Below are 23,275 nucleotides of genomic sequence, written 5' to 3' on the forward strand. Positions count from 1 at the left end.
CAAAATCTTTTCTAGTTTACGAGATCTAAACGGGACGGACGGACAGACGGACAGACATTTCGCACAAAACTAATAGCGTCTTTCCCCTATCGGGGGCCGCTAAAAATGAGCTCCATTAGAAATCGTTACCTTTATGGCTGTATCTCTTAACTATTAGATTACACAGTAAGACACAAGGGCTTATGTCTGATAATACACTTATGACAGTCTTAAAGCAACCCAAACAAAAATTGTACTATCCCATCAAAGAAGAATCAGTCTAATTAAATACTTGTCTTTAAAAAACAATCACAACAAGAACAATAGGCAAGACAAAAATATAAAAAAAACAGTTCAAGAAAACATAAGGAACAAGTGATGCGACTGACTTTTGGTAAGAAAGGCATGAGAAACATTGGAACACTAATAGCTTGACAAAATTTTGTCAAATCATTTTTATACCATTTCTTTTTTTCTTTTCAACTTCATCATCATAAATACATGTAATCTCACAAATAAACATTGCAATGTCTTCTCTGGTTGGATAGGAAAATATAAACAGCATGTTTAGAACTTAACAATTAGGATTCAAATAAAATGTATGCAAAATAATATTTGTTAAGAATGACCAATTTTATAAGCGATGGGGGTGGGGGGGTGGAAGTTAGGCTAACTATACAAAGCGCAAAGAGAAACACTGTACACCCTTCAGCTGAGAGTACAAGTGTATCTAATCTGTCAGATGCGTGGATCTTTTTTTCTCTTCATAAAGCAAGAGTTTCAAGAGTTATTGCCGTCCACGTATCGGCGTGAGCAAGGAGAGACAAGCTACATCAAGGCATGCACGGGAGAGAGAGAGAGAGAGTCTGGCCAGCCAGTACGTAGGCCAATGAGATATCGATGTAACCAACCGACCTCTAGTTTCTATTCTTTGTTTTCTTTCTTCACTGCGTGAACACATGGCACGTGAAATCAATCAGTTATTGTACAGAACATTAAACACTCACTTGATACTTTAAATTATAGATTTGTTTCAGTAAAGCGATAGATTGAATCTGCAGATTATGTACAACTGAAAAACTTTATAAACGCTAAAGAATAAATGACAGGTTGTTAAACTAAACAAAAGATTAAGCAGATATCGTTAGAATTGTTTGATCAAAACTTTCCTTGGATTAATTGTATGCAGTTGATAAAAAACATTACCAGTTGTTCAATTCAAAAGTTCAACAAAGAATGGTGGTAGCCAGGCCAATGCAATTCTTACTTCTGCTGGTATATGTTGTACACGTGACGTCCGCAAACAATAACTTTCGTGTTCCATATAACTACAACGATGGTAAGTATAACCTTAATATCAGAGTCACGTGATCAGTTTACTTTCTTTCTTCCTCTCTCTCTCTCTCACTCTGTGTGTGTGTGTATAAATAGTATAGGCTATATATAAATAATAATAATATAATAAATATATGAATATGTATGCGTTTATACATATGTCTATAAGTATATATTTATACATATTTGACTGTATGTACTTGTGACTTCATACAAAATCGATGCTTCTCTTTCAGACAATATTTCTAAGTGCTTTTAAAAAGTTAAAAAAAACAACTACAACATAATGTTCCAATCAATTAAAATCGATAAAACTCAGGCCAAATAAAAAATGCATTCAATAAATAAGATTTCGCCCAAGACTTCAGATGTCACAGTGATTCTATATAAAGAATTTTGGCTGCAACTAAAAAAAATACTTTTTCTACTTCAAAATCATTGAATATGTCTTAGTTTTACAAATCGGATGGCTGCCTGGTCATCTTGTATGTGCTCTGGACTGTCGTCTCGATGGTCTTGGGGTTGAACCTAGACGACGCAATCTCCCGTCATCCTTCGGAAGGTTTGGAATAGAATGTCATCATTTTCAATTCTGAAGGAACATCCGAAGCATGTAAATAAAAAAAAAATTCTTTCATCTTTCTGTGACGCAGAGGATATTACTTTTACTTAGAAGTGAAAAGTAGTTTTAAATATGAGCAACTAAACAAAAGCAACTAAACCCTTTCTTATGTAAGAGTATGTAAACCAAAACACATTATGAGCCTCGCATTTAGAGTGGGGAAAAAAACGACCCATATAAATCTATGTTTGTCTCAGATTCCTAGATAGGGAGTTTTAAAAAATAAGTAAATATCTAATCCAAAGAGACAAATAGACGAAATTGTCAAAAGATGGATTGAATGGACTCTAGTCTGAGGCAGTGTGTCGTCGCGGTCACGTCGAGTTCATATTGAGCAATTTAATGCAAGGCTTGTCAGTTGCATTAGCAGCTAACATACACGCACACACACACACACAAAGAATATATCTTGTACTTAGTAAATTATTTTGTAAGTGAACAATGTATACGATTATGCTTTAAATGTAACAGTTTGTAATATAAGTGACCTTTAATATGGCTTCTTTGATTTTTTCCCCATAATTCATCCCAATTTGCTTGTTCTTTTATTCACTTAATTTGTAATCTAAGGTCCTCTATCTTTCTGGGTCTCCCTATTGTCCACTTTATTCTACTTTCTATTTAGTCTTACTGTCCACTTAGTCTTTCTGTCCACTTGTTAGCGCTTTGATGCACGTCCCGCCCATTACACCTTTGTACCTAACCATTACACCTTTACTAACCATTACACCTTTGTACCTATCCAGTACACCTTTGTACCTATCCATTACACCTTTGTACCTATCCATTACACCTTTGTACCTATCCATTACACCTTTGTACTTATCCATTACACCTTTGTACCTATCCATTACACCTTTGTACCTATCCATTATACCTTTGTACCTATCCATTACAGCTTTGTCCCTATCCATTACACCTTTGTACCTATCCATTACACCTTTGTACCTATCCAGTACACCTTTGTACCTATCCATTATACCTTTGTTTCTAACCTCTCATTATAAACGGATGATGTGTTAGCCGAGGCCTCGCGTTCAAGTCTCGATCAAGAATGGGAATTCTAGAACGCCCCTAAGTCTAACCAACTCTAAATTGTACCTGGGGAAATTAAAGGCTGTTGGTCGTTATCTGTCGGCCATAAAAATGGAATACCCCCCTCCAACAGATCTCAAGGTCTGAAAGGGACATTGTTTTTACTTTGTATAGACATGATCGACCATCTGTTTACTAGGTCTTTGTGCAATATGTTGGAGACTAATGATTCAATGTAACGAAATGTGCTTATAAATATAGTAGAAGATGTGCAGCATTAACTAATGAATCAGAAATCAACGTAACAAAAGATTTTAGCCATGAAACAAACCGTTGACCGTGGTGACTCAAAATATTCCACCACTAGATGTTCAATATTTCATCAATATATGTTAAATATTTTATCGCTACATGTTAAATATTATATCACTACATGTTAAAAATAATTTCCAACTTCGAGTTAAATAGTTTACCGCTACGTGTTAAGTTATAACACCACACTACGCATTTAAATATTTAAGTCTTTACCTCTGGAGGTTAAATATTACATTTCACTATTTTAATTATTTCAGCAATCCATGTTACATATTTCACTATTATATTTTACATATATCACCACTACATGTTACATATATCACAACTACATGTTAAATATATCACCACTACATGTTACATATATCACCACTACATGTTACATATATCACCACTACATGTTACATATATCACCACTACATGTTACATATATCACCACTACATGTTAAATATATCACCACTACATGTTACATATATCAGCACTACATGTTAAATATATCACCACTACATGTTACATATATCACCACTACATGTTAAATATATCACCACTACATGTTACATTTATCACCACTACATGTTACATATATCACTACTACATGTTACATATATCACCACCACATGTTACATATATAACTACTACATGTTACATATATCACTACTACATGTTACATATATCACTACTACATGTTACATATATCACCACTACATGTTACATATATCACTACTACATGCTACATATATCACTACTACATGTTACATATATCACTACTACATGTTACATATATCACTACTACATGTTACATATATCACTACTACCTTTTACATAGTTCACCACTACATGTTACATATTTCAAAACTACATGTTACATATTTCAAAACTACATACGAAATGTTTATAAGAAACGCCTGAATATAGAATGCTAATTATTGGGTCTCCCATTTTGTTATATATTTTAATTATCATATCTTAAAGTGCTCGTGAGAAAAGTGCTTAGACTTATGTTATATTTATTTATACTTGTAGTTTGTTTTTTATTTAGGTTTTGTGTTTGTATGCGTGTAAAAGAAAAAAAAAATATAACGACTATAAAAACTGCGACGATGTGAAGTTAATCTGTCTGTATGTGTGTCCGTCTGTGATGCAATGTACTACTCCGTCTTTATTTACGCCTCTCATTCCATGTTGTTGTTTCTTCTCACTCCCTGACTCTGCAACTCATCACTCCCTCAGCGTAACACGGAAGCTCTCAGCCCTTCCCAGCATACCCTAAACCATATTAGTTTCCTGTTCAAATAACAAAGTTTGTCTGCATCGGACCCATCACAAGGCACGAGACGTCCAACTTCAACAGATCAAGTAGAAATGATGGGGAGGGGGGGAGATCTTGGGAGGGTTGGGGGGGGGGAGAGATTTTATTCAGCTTTTTTGGGTTTGCATCTGAAACGAAACACATTATTGTGTCTTTGCTGAAACTCCAGACACAAATATAGACTTAAGATCTACGTATGATGATTTAACAAGCAATTGTTTCTCTTTCCTTTGGGATATGATGCACATCTACAGAGGCCAAGAAAATGAGTTGGAAATATCAATTTCTATTTCAGCAAATCTAGTTTGACAAAGAAAGTTATGAATTTGTTAGGTTTATATTGATGTCAGTAGTTTAAAACAACGCAGGTAGATTTCATGTTTCAAAATAACAATTTAAGCCTAGTCTAGTTTAATTTTCCATATTTTTCTCTCTTGTTTATCTAAAAACAAAATAAAAAGAAGATCGTAGTATAAAACTATTTCTAGACTGGCGCATTGATTTTGTTGTGAATTTTCTTCCCACCGTTCATTGTATAGAGAAGTTCAAGGTCGACGATGTCTCGTTTCCGGCAATATCTGAATGTTTCACTCTCAGCCCTACGAGTCCCAGTGGATTTCTCCCCAAAATGTTTTCTTTCTTTTTTCGATATGAGCACTTCTACAGAGTTGCCCTCTAAACTGACTTCAAGGGGAAAAGACTTAACAAACAGAGCTATCTATGTTGGATCCATCAAGGCACCCACAACTAATTTTCACAATTGTTTGGCTAGTGATTAGTCAGACACATGCAGGTCTAATATACATACCTTTGAACTGAGGAAAAATGTGTTAAGTCAAAAATAATTTATGAACTAAAATGTATGTCTATAGATAGTTGTGTACAAAGGATGTATATTATGCATAAACATATATCTCAAATAAATTTACATATTTTTACATAAATCTCCATCACCATAGAACATTTTATTATTGTGATATCTTCGAAATACAAACTAGATTTATCTAATTAACCATTAACAATGAAGACATTTACTATTGACTATATTGTATGAATTGGAACATTTTAAAAAAACCTCTTATTTTCATATATTTATCTTTTGTGAAATGCAAATGAAATAAATCTTTACACAGAAATAAACAAAAATAGATGTCTGAGAACTTTTTGTACGCACTTTTGAGAGATTTTGTTTATTGTCAGTTTTATGTTTCAAAACAGAAACTTCACAAATATACAAATAAAGTTAATTAAAAGAAAAAAACATATTTCTGAATGAAGATAATGTATTTAGCTCCATATAATATAGATTGTCTCCAATCGTATGCCCCAGTTTTATCTGGAAGTATTTAAGTATAATCTCCATATTTGTGAGGTAATCTTAGAGGAATCTTTCTTAGAATTGAAAAAAACAATGAACAATGCCTTAGTTCTTTACAGTCTTTATTTAAAGAGACTCTATGAGAAGAAATTCTAAAGAGATGATTAGAGGTATAAACCTAATCACAAATGTAGCAGGAAATCGAAGATAATGTATTAGAACAAATCTAGTTATCTTTCTTTTAATTAACTTTTGTTATCAAAGAAACGTAATACAGTACATTTTATAGATTCCTATTTCTATTCAATACTCAACATTTTAATGTATGTGTTAACAATTTCTTGGTTAGGCTAATTACAATGACTTTGTTTTAACATGTGTCAAAGTCATGAAAGTTATGACTTTAGTGTTTGTTATCTAGTCTGACGTACACGTCAACAGAATCGATCAAATTGAGTCATCTTTAGTTTGCTGTTATGGAGTTCTAAAAGAAACCAAAAGTTTCCCAGGAAGACCTATCAGTTTATATAGCAGGCTACGTGCAGCAGCTAATGAAGATTAGATGTGGTTAGCTAATGTCAGGCACCCTTTAGAGCTGGCTGGACTTGGCGATATTACTTATGTATCTAGTATCGCGATAGAACTAATAAAATTAATGTACAAGTGGATCTAACAAGCCTATAGCAGCTCAATCGAATTATCTTCTCTTTTGATGTAATGTCTGTAATTTATAAGATAAGCTGAACGAAATACGTTATGGATATAATTGCTGTTTGTATTACATGTTCCTCCGTAGAATGGGCTCTTTGTTGGAAGGTGGGCAAACATGAACTGTTGAGGTTTGCAAGTTTCACAAAGTATTTGTTGACATGTTATTATTTGAAAAATACAAGTTCACATCACTTCACCTATCCCTTGTTGGACGGTTGGGGTACCACGCAAGATTTGTCGACCGTCTTTCTCCATTCCTCTGTCTTTTGACTTGGGTAAACCTCTTTCAATGACAGGCCCGTCCATAGCAGGCCCGTCCATTCTTTTATGTTCTCTTCCCATCGCTTTCTCTGCCTGCCTCTTCTTCTTTTTCCTGGTACTGTTCCCTGAAGGAAGATCTTTGCGAGACCCGAAGACCTTGCAACAAGGCCGTAGAGTTTTAGTATGCGTTTTTTTTTCATAGTTAGTGGGTCATTGTTGGGGTCCATTGCTGCAGTAACCCTGTCTCTAATCTCTTCGTTTGTGATGCGGTCTTTGAATGTGACACCCTCTGTGGCATTTTCATCGCGAGGATCCTTTCCTCAAGCCAGTAGTCAGCGTCCAAGACTTGCAAGCAGATAGCAATATGGCCATGACCAGGGTATCGAGGACAATGCCCCCGTCCTTCCACATTAAATTATAACTTTGTTCATGTATAAATTGTGTTCTTCACAAGGAAAAAAAATATATATGGCATTATTAGAACATTACTTATTATTGAAGTAACAATTAAACTTTTACTTACAACACTAACTTGAATTTCAATAACAAAATATTAAGCAAAAAATCCATTGGGAGAGATGGCTATGCATGGTTATTCAATGAGAACTGTACTAAACATTGTAACTTGTACTTACAAATAAAAAATGCATTGACATACATTTCAGCAGACAAATCCAATGGAGGCTTTGGCTTTGTATGGTTTTAGAAAGTTTGGATACATTTTACTCATAATTTGTTTTTAGTTTCAAACACAACTCTAAATTTTCATTTGTTAGTTGGCTTCTTACTTTACTTGTAATTATATTGATGCAAGAAAACGCATGCTCGCACGAATATGTCGATCAAAGGAGAGTCTTCAAATGACAACCTTTTCACCTCACTTTAGCAATCTGGAAGACTATTCCAAGCGTCGAATGTAAGTGCCTCAACTAGCGACGTTTTTTTTAAAGCTGTCCACTTTTGTTACGTATATAAATTCCTGCAGCTCCAACTCTTCCAACTTGCTTTTTAACTCTGTACATTTCCCACTCCACAAAGCTTTACGATCAACTGCATTTCTAGAGATCCAGTACCAATTCCAAATGGCTCTATGTGAATTTGGTGACTACTTGTGCTAAGAGGATTTACTATGAATGCTAAAATGGTTTTGAATTGCTCAAATCTGTCAGCAAATTCATCTGTAATTTTTGTTTATAACTGTGCTGAAGTAATTCGTGTCAACAATTGCACTTCTTTATCGCGATATTGCCTTATAAATTGAAAATGTAATTGACTCTCCGAATATCTTCTGCAAAAAGAATTTATGCAAAAAGAATTGATGTCTCTTCAAAACAATCCAATTATGCTACCAAAACTTTGGCTTGGTTTCCCTTTCCTTGTAGATTTATATTTAGCTTATTCAATTTCGCTGTCATTTCATTTATGAAGTAAAATTTTGCAACCATTTGCCGTTCTCTGGTTTATTTTAGGCGCTTATGGAAATTCCACAACCCCGTCCCAATTCTAAACTAATTTGAAAACAATTTTCATCTTCGACCTTGCTATGCAATTTTTCTGTTCTTAAAATACACCAGTGACAAATAAACAAGTTTGTATTGAACTATATGACCTTGAAGCGCTGTCGCTTCGTGACAATAAATAACTCTCTTCTAAATTCTTCTACTTTAAACAAACCATACGTCACAGCCAAGGCAATGATGATGACGTCAAATAGAAACATCCGACGACGACGTCATTCAAGAGCTTCCGATGGACTGACGACAGTGACGACGCCTGTCACGGGGAGGGGTGCCTAAAAAGTGAGTACAAGTGGCTGAGAGATCGAATCTCTGTCTACTCGTTAATCGATTCAGAACGATATTTAAATGTTTGTTTTTTTCGATAAACTAAATATTATTTGCGTATGGAACTAAAACGCCGTATGTAACTAGCATGTCGCAGGTTGCCGACCCCGGACCTAGGTAATGAATTGTATTGTGTATTTTCTACACTGGCTTAAAGAGTAGTGTTAAAATGGACGAAGGTATGTAATATACATGTCACTACTTCTGTCTGTTCTGAATTGCAGGTAAATAAATCAACGAATAGATTTCTGTTTAGAAAAGTGAAGACTTGATCTTTTCAAAATATGAGACTTTCTTCTTTCGTTTCATTTCACGAATATTTAGTAACGAATAGGAAAATAGAAAACATAAAATAACACAGCATATAAAGAGTAATATTTCATGAGTCCGTACATAGTCTAAAACAAATAATCTAAGGAGCTTACTAACATTTTGATAAACACAAACAAAGTAAAATAATAAATCTGATAAACTTGCGATATACTATTTAGAGGTCATTCAATACTAATTTAGGAAAGGGCATCAAAACTTTATTTTTATCTTTTCATTAATTCTCTCTTTCTCCCTTTCTCTCTCTCTCTCTCTCTCTGTGTGTTTCTAGTACTGTCACTCTGTTTCTCTTTCTTTCTCTATCTTGCTTTCTCTCTTTCTCTCTTTCTCTTCTTGCTTTCTCTCTCTTTTTCTTGCTTTCTCTCTCTCTCTTTCTCTTCTTGCTTTCTCTCTCTTTTTCTTGCTTTCTCTCTCTCTCTCTCTTGCTTTCTCTCTCTCTCTCTTTTACTCTGTTTTTCTCTCTTATACTTTCACTTCTTTACTCTCTCTGTCTCTCTCTTATTCTTTTTCCCTCTCTTATTTTCTCTCTGTCTCTCACACTCTTACTTTCTCTCGCTTATTCTCCTTCTTTCTTCTGTACTCCATTGTTCTCCTCTAACTCCTCCTTTAACACACATTTTGCTCCCATATCATAGGAAAAAAAAAAACCTTTGCAAAGATAATTTTTATAATTAATTATTATTTAAATATTTTAATTTTTTAGTCCTTTTTCTTTCATTTAATTTTTCTTTAGCATATTATTTTAATTTTTTACTTTTATTTTGACCTTGGATTTAAGGTGTTTTTTTCTTTCAGCTAATTTGGCTTCTGGGCACAGAGTTGCATGTCACAATGAGATCGACCAGGGGAAATAAGACTTTATACCGGGGGATGGAAATTAAATTGAAATATATCTTTTCCTTTAGTAAGGCAGAGTGATTTCCCTTTTGTCTCATTTATCTATTACCACGTGCGGACCTTTTTTTCTCTACATTTTGTGTGTGTGTAATTTCACGCATTCAATTATTAACGTAAACCCTAAAGAAAACAGAACATCTGTACAGCCCAATGGCGTATACTGGTGGAATGGGGGGGGGGGGGGGGTAAAGGCGTTCTGTTGTAAAGAAAATACAGAATATGTGTAAATAATTAGAGATAATTTATTTAAAAAAATGTGGTGCTTAATGATATTTTAAACACGTTCTTATATTATGACGCCTTCTCTCACCTTCCCCTCCCCAGATCTAGGCTAACATTAACTCTAATACTTCTGAAGGGGAAGAGGATGGACATGTGACAATTATACACATTTTTAGCGGCCCTCGAAAGGGGAAAAGACGCTATTAGTTTTATGTGGAATGTCTGTCCGTGCGTCTGTCCGTCTGTCCCGTTTAGATCTCGTAAACTAGAAAAGATAGTGATAATCTGTCACCATAAAATTTTAGACCATTCAAAGTTCTGATGCAACGGCTACTTTTTTATTTTTCATTTCTGAAAGCGAAAAATCTAATTTTTTAAATCACTTATGCAAGGAGTTTTTTCTTAAAAATACACCACTTTTACAACTATTCACTATTAATAGTAACAAACACTGAAGGCTCTTTAGAGAGGGAGAAATCCTTTTACCATCTTTTTAACATATTTATGCAAATGGTTTTAGATTTCTTGTCAAAATATTTTTATTACATTTGTATTGCTAAGTTATGTAAGTTCTGTCATATTAACTACTACATTTACAAAAAAAAAAAGTTTTCTTTTTTTTTTAAAGAGAAAAAATCTATTTAGTATGTATACAAGTCTTACATAATTTAAAACAACAATTAATAAGTAATTTTTCATATTGTCGTGTGAAGTATAGTACTACAGTAAAGAAATAATATACTTAACTAAAGGAATATATATTTTTTTTTTTACGAAAATGTTTTTTTCTTGAGGATTTGAATAAGAGATTGACCTTTACAAAACAATAAGATCAATTATATATTCATTATAAGACATCACATTTAACTTCACATTCACTTTCACCTATCCTTTGGTCTGCTGTACCGCTGGGGCACCACACACGATCTGTCAACCTTCTTTCTCCATTCTTCTCTGTCATTGGCCTTTGATAGAATTTCATTCTGATGTTCTTTCTGAAATATTGAAACCTGCCTTTTTACCTGCCTGGGTGGACCACTTCGGGGGCCGATTTTGAGTTTGTGATTCCACACAAACTGTCTTTGTAACCTTGTTATAAATAATTTGATTTTAGATTTTAAAAATGATATTTTATTTCGCGTTGTTGTTATGTAATATGTATGTGAGTGTGTGTCCAATGGGATGATGCAAAAAGGTTACATTAACTGTTAGTCTTGTGGAATGATGCAACATAAGCGGCTCTGTCATAATCTATTTCAAAACAAGAGACTACCCAAAGAAGCGAGAGTGTAAGGACGTGTTTTCTTGTTATTGTTCAGTGCGTTTCATCTCAAGTTGAATAGATCTATATTGCAGTGAATGTTATATTTAGTTTTGTTTCACAATAGAAGTTTATTCAAACTATTTCAAGTGTTATCATTTAAAATATAATACGCCTACTTCGGCTTACCAGCTGTATGGTGCTGTACGTCAACGACCGTCAACCATTGTGTCTCACACACACACACACACACACACACACCCACACCGTATCTAAAATTCTTTAAGATATGAAGATCTAACTAATAAAGAAATGTAGCAATTATTGAACAAAATCAATTTGAGGTGGGGGGGGGCGTTACTTTTGTGTTTTCACACATCCCCCTCCTCTTTACCTTTAATCAGTGAGTATTGTATCAGTGTGTTAGACCCAGTGCATGAAGGTTTCAAGGAGGAGATCCCTAGTTTGAGAAGATAGTTAAATAAGGTGAAGTATGTCATTTTGAAGGTTCACTTTTAGTATATGTTGACGTCTATTTTGGCATTACATACCGAATGATATACCACATGTCTAGGACAGATCTGAGCTTAATTGACATAAGTGATTGCCCAGTGATTGGTTTATTCTGAATTCTATAATGTATAAGCACTTTTTTAAAAGTCAAAATACATTTTAAGATATAAAACAGATCTTAGTATGTTATAGTGAGTTAGAACAATTACTAGACTTAATAAATATTATATATCAGATACTAAACAGTACAATGAGCACACATATATAATTATATCATTACATTGAGCATAAATATGTCAAAACATTAAGCAAAACTATATTATCTCTACTAATAACCTTAATTAATTGTGTCTTGTTGTTTTTTCTCTAATGGCTATTTAAAGCCCCATTGAACTCTACATGTGCGAGCTTCTAGACTTCGTTTTATCTACATTTGTCCAGTCTTCCAGATTCAAAGTGTCCAGCAGATAAAACATGTCTACGATAATAAAATCAATATTACAAAATGTTGTACACTGTAGACCCAAGCATTGTTTTTTTTTAATTAGTTTGTCATTACAGTTTAAAAGAAACTAGGTATTAGAGGCACTAATGCTTGTAATAAATGTCTAAAAACAATTTAAAAAAAAAACATAGTATATATATATATATATAGAGAGAGAGATTATTCTGAGATATTATGTAATGCCATTATTATTGCACATCGTTGTCTCCGTGGTCTGTATACACAAGTTCTAGATGTAGGTCTACCTCTCATGAGAGCAATGAGGTTCTTAATGTAGACCTAGTTCTCTTGTGGGCATTCAGGTCCAAGAGCCCTACTAGTTAGCATGTGAGAGATAGAATATTAGGGGGAAAAGGTTTTTCTACTGCCTTTATGCAAAGCAAAGACAAGAAACCTCGAATTACATATCAGTTAAACATTGGTAAATTCCACATAGGAATATAACATGACAACAGACAAACTATTCAATTCCCTTCTTTAAACAGAAACCAACACTGGGTACAATTTTTTGGACTTATCCAAGAGATCAGTACTAATGTTAACTTAATTTCTTTAGAAACTTCTATTTTTGTACATGTTCATTGTATATATTTAAAGGTTTGCAATTGAGTGTTGTGTGATGTATAAATGTCGATTTAACTACCGAAATCTTCCTTTAATAAACACTTTATATCAAATTTTGAAAAAATTTCTAGTCCGTATTTCAGAAAATACAAATAAAAAAAAATACAAGCAAAAGAAAAAATATTACTTTTGAAAAAAAAAAGCAAAAGCATATGTAAGGGAGAGAATCGCAAATTACTGAAATTTATCTGACAATGACAGGGTTTAGCTCCATTTCTGCAATATAAATCAAAATAAATTAATTAGTACTAATTGATTAATTAATTGGTTAATTTTAGATTGATTTGTGTATTTTCATTTACTATAAATAATTATGCAACATTTCAACTTGATCTGAGAATGGAATGTGGGAGAATAAAACGTGTCAAAACGTAATAAGGGGAATAAATCCATACATACATATATATATATATATATATATATATATATATATATATATATCCACATCTATCATTAAGTAGCATTTATTACCCTTGTTTCGATATCAAACAATATAATTAATCACCAATAATTAATTAACTTATTGTTCTTGTCAGGTACAATGAATAGTAGTGCAAAACAGGGTAACTATACATACGCTTTGCCAAAAGTTTCTCGTCTACAAGGGAGATAACATCATTATTGTATACACCAGTGGTTCCCAAACGTTTTTGTCTCGTAGACCCCTTGCCATGTTTTCTGGTTTTCGGTAGACCCCCTGCTTAACTTTCACATTTTTGCCAATTCACCATTTTTAAAACTAATTTCTATCTGTAGAAAAAGTAAAGTTCCCCTCTCAGACCTTGTGGTCTATAGGGCAGATAATGTAAAGGTCATCTGTTTCTGTGGACTACAATTATCGAGGGTGTCATGTGGCCAGCACAACGACCAACAGCCTTTACTTTCCCCAACTAAAATCGGCTCCCGAAGTGGTCCACCCATGCAGGCTTCAATATTTTCAGAAAGAACATCCAAATGAAATTATTTGAAAGACAAATGAGAGATAAGAATGGAGAAAGAAGGTTAACAGATCTTGTGTAGTGCCCCCAACAGTCCCGCAGATCAAAGAATAGGTGAAAGTGAATGTAAATTTAGATGTGAACCTGGCCTAACTAGTTCCCCTTTTAGACCTTGTGGCAAATGATGTAAAGTTCATCTGTTTTTGTGGCCTACGGTTAACGACGGTGTCATGTAGCCAGCACAACGACCAACCGCCTTTACTTTTCCCCAACTAATGTCAGGTACCCATTAGAGCTGGGTGGCCTCAGAGGCGCCCAAAAGATCCCGAAATTAAAAATCCAAGTCTTCAACAGGATTCAAACTCGGGACCCCCGGTTCAGAAGCCAAGCACTTTACCGCTCAACCAAAACGCCTCCTAATTTCTATCTGTAGAGAGTTGAAAAGTGAAAAAGTAATTTAAAGCTACATATTAGAGATTTTAGAGATCTCTCTTTTTTATTGATAAAATTCAAAACCAATTAAAATAGCAATATGTATTGCTGGAATCTCCAAACACAATGGCCTTAAGTATCATTGTAGGAGTTTTCGCAAAGAGCAGTTTCTCGTGTATTTGTTGACGTTTCACGAATTGCTCAAATATTGAGTCCGCGCGTTGATGTCATCACTATCGGGAGAAAGAGCGAAGGCGAGTGTCTGTCGCCTAAACCAGTAAGCTTCGAGCATGAATGGCTCATTAGTCTTGGCTGGCTACCCACCTAGCAGAAGAGGAAAAATAAGGAGCCGACGACCATAATGCAGTTTGCAGCACACACCACTACATCCTGTCAGAACCTGTGACGCTGCTGAGCCCAAACTATATATATATATATATATATAGCAAATAATTACACATGAAGCTTTTAATTTTATAACTCATGCCACCGAAGCAACCTTGAACTGTATAGTTGCTTAAAGAAATTCCTTTAATATTAGATGTGGGTTTGTGTAAAATAGGTTTTAAAACTACAACGACTGGTAAAAATCAATGTTTTACCTATGGTGTTTTCCGCATTTTGCCATAAATAAGTAAATTTCCCCTTACAGACATTGTGATGGTGTTATGGTCATCTGTTTCTTTGGCCAACGGTTAACGAGCAGGGTGTCATGTGGGCTGAACAACGACCAACCGCCTTTACTTCTACTAACATAATTCAGGTACCCATTAGAGATGGGTGGACTCAGTGGAGCCCTGAAAATCCTGAAATTCAAAATTCACAGAGATTCGAACACAGAACCCCAATTACGGAAGCCACGCGCTTAACCACTACCACCACACCCTTATTTTGCTATAAGTGAACAGATATTGTAAGACTCATAAACTACCATCTTCTCTACATGATGTTGAATAGAGATTTTGTGGGTCTATTCTGAACTTTATCTTTGAATGTTCAAAAGTTTTTCAAATCTATATCTTTTTATCAGGGTGATATTGTCGCAGATGATCCTCAAGCGTAATTAGTTTCATATCGTCATAAAAAAGGCAATCGGTAAACGCTTGGTTGACAAGGAAAGAATGAACAATTTTATATAATCAACGCTAGACAGTCTACATTTCTTTTTGTTAAACATTATTTACATGAAGACAAAATTAAGTTATTTTAATAAGTATTGAAATTAAATACAACAATTTTTTCGTTTGAATAGCAGGATAAATATTTAAATGATTAACTAAGTTACAAATTATATATAGTGTGAAGAATTACATTAATGGGATGTAAAAATTAAAGTCACGACCTGCTTATATGAAATCTATTATCATAGACCCCCTTGGACATCTCATGGACCCCCAATTTGTTTTTTCACTTTCGTAGACCCCTTGAAAGTCTTCGTAGACCCCTGGGGGTCTATATAGACCACTTTGGGAATCACTGGTATACACCCACCCAATTCAACATGACGTGATGATAATAGAAATAAGATTGTTAATGTGGCTTTCTTTCTATCTGACTACTTCTTTCTGCATTCGGCTCACACATTTAGAGATGTCGACATTGACACACACACACACACACACACATATACGTATAAATCTCGTCTCCTTATTCTATCCATTGGCTTAACTCTCACACACTTTACTTTCATGCTCTCTCTCTCTCTCTCTCTCTCTCTCTCTCTCTCGGACTGTATTGATTTGGTTCGATCACGTAAATTTGTATTTATTTAACAAACAAATGAAAGCGTGCGACATTTTATTGAAGCCCACAATCTAGAGATGGAGTTAACCTTTGACCTATTCACACGCACATTAAAGCACACACAGACACAGATACACCTACACATGTTGAGACGTTATTCCCTTGACATAGTTTCAGACTTCATATCTCATGAGAGCTGCATAATTCTTTAGCAAAGGAACATCCAAAAGGAGCCATCGGAACTATGGTTTTATTTATTTAGATTGAAAGTAAGCATTACTTCCGTGGTAGGAAGCCTAAACATCTACAGCAGTACTTGAAATGTCTTTAGAGTCAGAATCAGTGGATCAAATTATTAACTAAAGGGATCTCTACACTGCCTCATATTAGTTTGCAACCTCTTCATGGATGAAAGCTGGGTGGATACGAACATCGAAAACAGCCTTAACAATTTCCTTACTATTTTGACAGTTTATGTTTCTCTTTGGGGTAAAATTTACTAGCTATTTGGCCACACAGTGAAAACTCTGGTATGACCTTAATATTTTTTCAAGATGTAATCATCTTATAACTAAATTTGGCAATATTGAACATACTTTTAGAAGGTAATCTCGGACTCGACTCATATGTTTCTTCGTACTGAATAAAGAGTTAAAATAACCTTATAGGCGCTAATGGACATTTTGAGGATCGTATTATGTAGATATTTGCTATAACTTGATTGTGCCAGCTCACAGAGAAGACATTCTTGCAATATTGAACATGACAAGAATTAAGTAGAATGAGACATCGTAAAATATTATCTCCTTCATAAAGGGGGGATTTTTTAAATAACTTTTTTATGTTCCTTTTTTGTTTTAACCATCCATATATCTACACCAGGGGTGGGCAAATTACGACCCGCGGGCCAAATGCGGCCCGCCGGAGTGCTTCATGCGGCCCGCGGACACCTAAAAAATTCAGGTATGCCCACACATTATACATATACAAATGCAAATATATTAAAAATAAATAATTGTAAATATCTATAGAAATTATTGAAACATTTGAGTATTATCACTTAAAATGAAGAGGCTAAAAAATCATTGTCTCTAAACGTCATCCTAAAAAGTATAAAGTAAACGAATATTATTTTAAATGGAAATATTTCGAAATACGTAGTCAAAGACAAAAGCCCAGGCCAGCATTTATTCAATGCTATGAGGAACTGTGTTAAAAGATTTGGGTTGGCTTGTACAATATGGCAAGGGGAACAACTGATGGAGCCCGTGCTTTGACTGAGAAAAACAGGCTTTTAATTTAAAAAAAAAGAAATATCCCAACCATAAACCCATAACTGAAAAGTTTACACAAAGCTGCATTGAATTTCATACATTATATTGGGGTACTATGGTAGTAAATAGGTATTGGCATATCGCCGACCTTTAGTGTAGTCCAATTATGCAACTACCCAAGCCTCACGCAGGATTTATATCCAATTATCATAGAAATGAAAAAAGCGAATCATGCCTCAAGGTAATTGTTGAAGTGCACTAGTTTTTTTTCTTTTAAATAAATTGCATAATTATAGTTTTTTCACTGTTTAATTTATTTTTTGGGGACTACCAAATTCACCTCGGCTAGGGCCTCAAATTATCCAAGGCGGCTCTGACTGGCAATTCCGAGAAGCACCTTGGAAACAAAACATTCCGATGTTCGTTAACTCAGTAGTATCAGCTGGCCTAGCATTAGAAGAATGTGGAATCTCAAGGAAGAAATAGACTCCTTGAAGAACATTAACTGTGACCCTGTTACTAATATTTCTAATGAAGAGTTGAAGAGTTTCAATACCCTCTGCTCACCATTTAACGCTGAAGCTGATTTAACTCCAGATGTCATAACTCCAAGCAAAGTTTGACCTGAAAGAGAAGTTCCAGTTAGTTCCTTCGCAGAAGCTTCATGGTGCCAGAAGCTGTATATCCACACTTTAAAAAACTTTGCTGCTAAACTTTCACATTTTTTGGAGCCACATTCATCTGTGAACAGGTCATGCTGATTGAGTGCAATTTGACAGTCACAAGAAGGAAAAAACTAGTAGGCTAGTTCCACAGCTCGTATCAGGCACGAGAATAAACACTTAAATACTTCACAATAAGTACATCTGTTCATTTGTAGTGAAAATTATAATGTAAAATGACAATAGCAAAATTAAAGAAAAATCATTCGTAAGATTAGTTCAAGAAATTGCTAACTCCTGTGGTAATTCCTCAATTGGGAAAAAAACAACTATAGGCCTATTTATGCAGATCCCCAGTCTCCAAAATGTTTTTTATGTTGCCCTCGGTAGTAAAAGTTTGCCTACCCCTGATCTACACGAATCATTATCGTATGATGTAAGATACAGCATAAACAATTAAAGAATGATTTGTTCGGACCAATAAAATTATCTTATCTTACCCTATTCTTTAAGATAATGAAAGTTCAAAGAAAAAAAAAACTAACTTGACCTTGGAAGTAGCTTTAGAACTTACAATATCACATTGTAAATACTATCCCGAAAGGGCAACAACTCAAGTACCAAGAATAATAAACAAAACACAATATAACTCTTGCCAGATTTTTTGTAGACTTGGACCAAATATTTTTTCTTCTGCCAGCACATTTTTCTCTGGTCTCGGTTGATTGTATCCCCTGAGCTGTTGCTTTGTTTAGATGTTTTATTCATGTCAACGCAGTGTTACGGTCTGTAGTGCCTCATTTGTGTTTTCCTTCTTAATAGGATTGTCGATCCTGAATTGGAAATAGGATGTTTCGCTTGGATTCTCGTTCGTGTTATGTTAACTGCTAAGAGCTAAAATATGTCCTAAATTTCTCGTAATATAATGTGTACAATTTTTTTTATCGTACTACACAATATAAATGTAAAACGCTTTATTTATTAAACAAGGTTACAAAAGACAGTTTGGAAACACAAACTCAAAATCGGCCCCCGAAGTGGTCCACCCAGGCAGGCTTCAATATTTTCAAAAAGAACATCCAAATAAAATTATATCAAAGACAAATGAGAGATAAGAATGGAGAAAGAATGTTAACAGATCTTGTGTAGTGCCCAACGGTCCCGCAGATCAAAGGATATGTGTAAGTGAATGTAAAGTTAGATGTGAACCTGGCCTAACTAGTTCCCCTCTTAGACCTTGTGGTCTATAGGGCAGATGATATAAAGTTCATCTGTTTTTGTGGCCTACGGTTAGCGAGGGTGTCATGTAGCCAGCACAACGACCAACCGCCTATACCTTTCCCCACCTAATGTCAGGTACCCGTTAGAGCTGAGTGGACTCAGAGGCGCCCAAAGATTCCAAAGTTAAAAATCCCAGTCTTCACCAGGATTCGAACCCCCGGTTCGGAAGCCAAGCGCTTTACCGCTCAGCTACCGCGCCTCCCCTGCCCTAACTGAAGTCTTATAATTGATCTAATTGTTTTGCAAAGGCTGAAACTCTTATTCGAATCCTCAAATAAAAGTTAAAAATAAAATAATTTCCGCAATTAAAAAAAATTTTGGAAAAATGGAGTTTATAAGATTACTATTCATTTTAAATTAGGTCTAACTTATAATGCATACTAATTAGCTTTTTCTCTTTAAAAAACAGCTTGCATAACTGATTTTAAAAATTAGATTTTTCGCTTTAAGAAAAAAAAAGTAACCGTTGCATCAGAGCTTTTAATGGTCTAAAACAGCGATGCCCATCATAAATCGACCCGCGGGCCATTTTAATTTCCGACACTGGTGTCGCGGGCCACATAAAGGAAAGGTACAAAAATGAAATGAAATTGACCTGAAACTATTTGATTAGAAACCCGTGGATCTTACATTCATTAATGGGATTTTAGTATCTTTTTTTTTTTCATGCGTCATAATACGGCTTCATTTCTCTGCTAAAATAGTGTAGCTAGCTTTACCAACGACTCATATTCTTGACTCTTTTTGGTAACATTAATTGTCCAATCTCTAGACGTAGTTTAACAATCTTTTTATTCAAATGACGTCAAATGTGTTTTAAAATTTCTTTTCTTTTTTTAAAAAAGCCACACTTTATTTACAACTGAAATATATATTGGCTTTTATCATGTTTTGCCAAAAAAAGTAAAGTTGCCTTTTTTTTTTTTTTTTTTTTATAAATTCTACATTAAGAGTCTCATATACGCACAAATGGTACCAGTCAATCGGAGAAAAATTGAGGACCCTAACGTAGGAAAAGAGACATTTTTAAACATTTTCTTTAGGGGTGGGGGGGGGTAGTGGATTTTATATACTTTGTGCAGACATTTCGGCGGGCCGGATGGAACCACGTCGCGGGCCGGATCCGGATTTTGGGCATCACTGGTCTAAAATATTGTGATGTCGGATTTTCAATATTTTTTCTAGTTTACGAGAACGGACGGACAGACGGTCAGACGGACAGACGGACAGACATTTCGCACAAAACTAATAGCGTCTTTTCCCCTTTTGGGGGCCGCTAATAAAAAATTAATTTCAGACAATATTGTATGACAAATGGAGGTGCGGTGGCCAAGTGGTAAATCCATTGATGTTAGCTGCTAAGAGCTAAAATATAAAATATAATAAGATATAAAAACCGAGGGATCCCGAGTTCGAATCCTGGTGAAGACTGGGAATTTTAATTTCGGGATCCTTAAGGCGCCTCTATGTTAGGGTTAGGGTTAGGTGAAGCTAGTTAAGGAAAAAGTAAATGCGGTTGGTCATTGTGCTAGCCATATGACATCCTCGTTAACCTATAGTTCTGGGAGGAAAACTTTAATTTACTTTATTGTATGTCTATCTGTCTCCCCCCCCCCCCATCTCTCCATTTCACCCACCAACCGCCTTTGACTCTTGCTATCACGACTCTGAAATTACGCCCACACAACGTAAAAAGAATCTCCAGTTGTTAGATTTTATTTTACTCAGCGAATGTTTGGACATGAGACGGAGTGTCTACAATTATTTGTCAGAAAACGTTGGTCGCCTCTTGGTGGAATGAAATCACGTCTTTCTCTTGAGTCTAAATCCATTGAATGACATACAACAGTGACGCATGTCAGCTTCTCCACCCGCTAGGTGGCTCTTTCATTGTCTCACGTCCATTGGACTGCAGTTGGATGAGTTCATCTATTTAAATCTATAACTTTCCGCTGTTTCAATGTAATTTTGTTTACAATGATTCTTTCTCATTTATGTATTATCAACGCTATTCAAAATATGCGAAGCATCTACAGTACCTGGTGACCGAGTCTTGGTCATTTACAGTTATGTAAGCACCCGGTATACAAAATTTCAACTTCGTTTATGTAGAAATGTATTAGCGCTTAGACTCTATGGCATTAGGATTATGTTAAGGGTACTAATGACATTTACTTTAATGAACATACGACATTTATACGACATTTATATTTCATTGCTTCTTTTTTTTAGGAATATATTGATGTATAAGGTCACTTGTCAATTCGGACTAAACAACAATTAATCATCATTATTATCATGTCCCTTGACTTTCGACCTAGGGTGCTGTGACCGTTCGCATAACCAAACCTCTTCCCTTTTCCCGGTCAGCAGCTGTAACGGCTATTGAATCACTGAATGATTGTCTCATCTTATCATCATGTAAATAACTAGCAGTTGAACATATAAGAATACGCCTAGACACTAATAGATAGATAGATAGATAGATAGATAGATAGATAGATAGATAGATAGATAGATAGATAGATAGATAGATAGATAGGCCTAGATAGATAGATAGATAGATAGATAGATAGATAGATAGATAGATAGATATAGATAGATAGATAGATAGATAGATAGATAGATAGATAGATAGATAGATAGACAGACAGATAGATAGACAGACAGATAGACAGACAGATAGATAGATAGATAGATAGATAGATAGATAGATAGATAGATAGATAGATAGATAGATAGATAGATAGATAGATAGATAGGCCTAGATAGATAGATAGATAGATAGATAGATAGATAGATAGATAGATAGATAGATAGATAGATAGATAGATAGATATGATAGATAGATAGATAGATAGATAGATAGATAGTTAGATAGGATAGATAGATAGATAGATAGATAGATAGATAGATAGATAGATAGATAGATAGATAGATAGATAGATAGATAGATTGATAGATAGATAGATAGATAGATAGATAGATAGATAGATAGATAGATAGATAGATAGATAGATAGATAGGCCTAGATAGATAGATAGATAGATAGATAGATAGATAGATAGATAGATAGATAGATAGATATTTTTGGTATCTCATATTAATGCCCAATTAATTTCACTTCTTGAGTGGAATTTTGAGTACCATAAAACTAATTTAAGTATGAGTATCAGAATAAAAAAAAACATTAAAAACAATACTTTTTATAAAAGACAGTATCTCTTTTACACAACTTATAAAACGATTATTCTTCTCTAACTAATGAATGCTAGATTTAAAACAAAAATGATTTTCTAACCCTAACCCTTATGTTTGAACATAATTAACTCTTTAGCATTTGTGAGATTTTTAAAAATCGCCTTTCAATGTTTCTGAATTGCCAAACTTTGGAGAATGTTCACGGGATTCATGTGTTTACGTTCTGTTACTGAAACTTGAGACGAATTTGTTTGCCAAGTAGTTGACATCGTTAAGGTATTTTTATTTAGATCGTTCCATTTCTTTGCTTCTTAATTTAACCTTGTGACAGGTGGGGAAATGTGATGTGTGTTTGGCGCGTTTAATGTCTAGGGGATGATTATTTTTAAAGCTATCACACACCAACCTATCAGCATATGTATCGGGAGCAGACACGCAACGAGACAAGCAATGAAAGATAGATACAAAAGTTAAAATAAAAGGATATTTATTTACATAAATATACATATAAGAATAAAAAGGGGGAGGGTTTGCATCTATCTCTAAATAATACTAGATTTAATCATCACTCTTGCACCTAATAAGAGAGTATGTCACTTTGTCCTCTGACTTAGCTGGTATTCCTGTTGATGTCGCAGCTGGCTGTGTCCTGGCTTGAGGTTCTG

At 34.5% G+C, this 23,275-nt stretch overlaps 1 protein-coding gene across 1 annotated transcript in view; it reads left to right on the plus strand.

Annotated features, from left to right (window-relative positions):
• The first annotated feature begins 789 nt into the window (after positions 1–789).
• Positions 790–23,275, plus strand: part of LOC106059570 (neuronal acetylcholine receptor subunit alpha-10-like) — a 78,495-nt gene continuing 56,009 nt past the window's right edge. The window contains exon 1 of the mRNA XM_056030251.1: positions 790–1,318. Within this exon, the coding sequence (XP_055886226.1) occupies positions 1,216–1,318 (103 nt within the window). The 5' untranslated portion in view covers positions 790–1,215. The remainder of the gene's footprint in view (positions 1,319–23,275) is intronic.

The sequence above is a fragment of the Biomphalaria glabrata genome, chromosome 1 (genome assembly GCF_947242115.1).
Source record: "Biomphalaria glabrata chromosome 1, xgBioGlab47.1, whole genome shotgun sequence".
Classification (NCBI taxonomy): domain Eukaryota; kingdom Metazoa; phylum Mollusca; class Gastropoda; family Planorbidae; genus Biomphalaria; species Biomphalaria glabrata.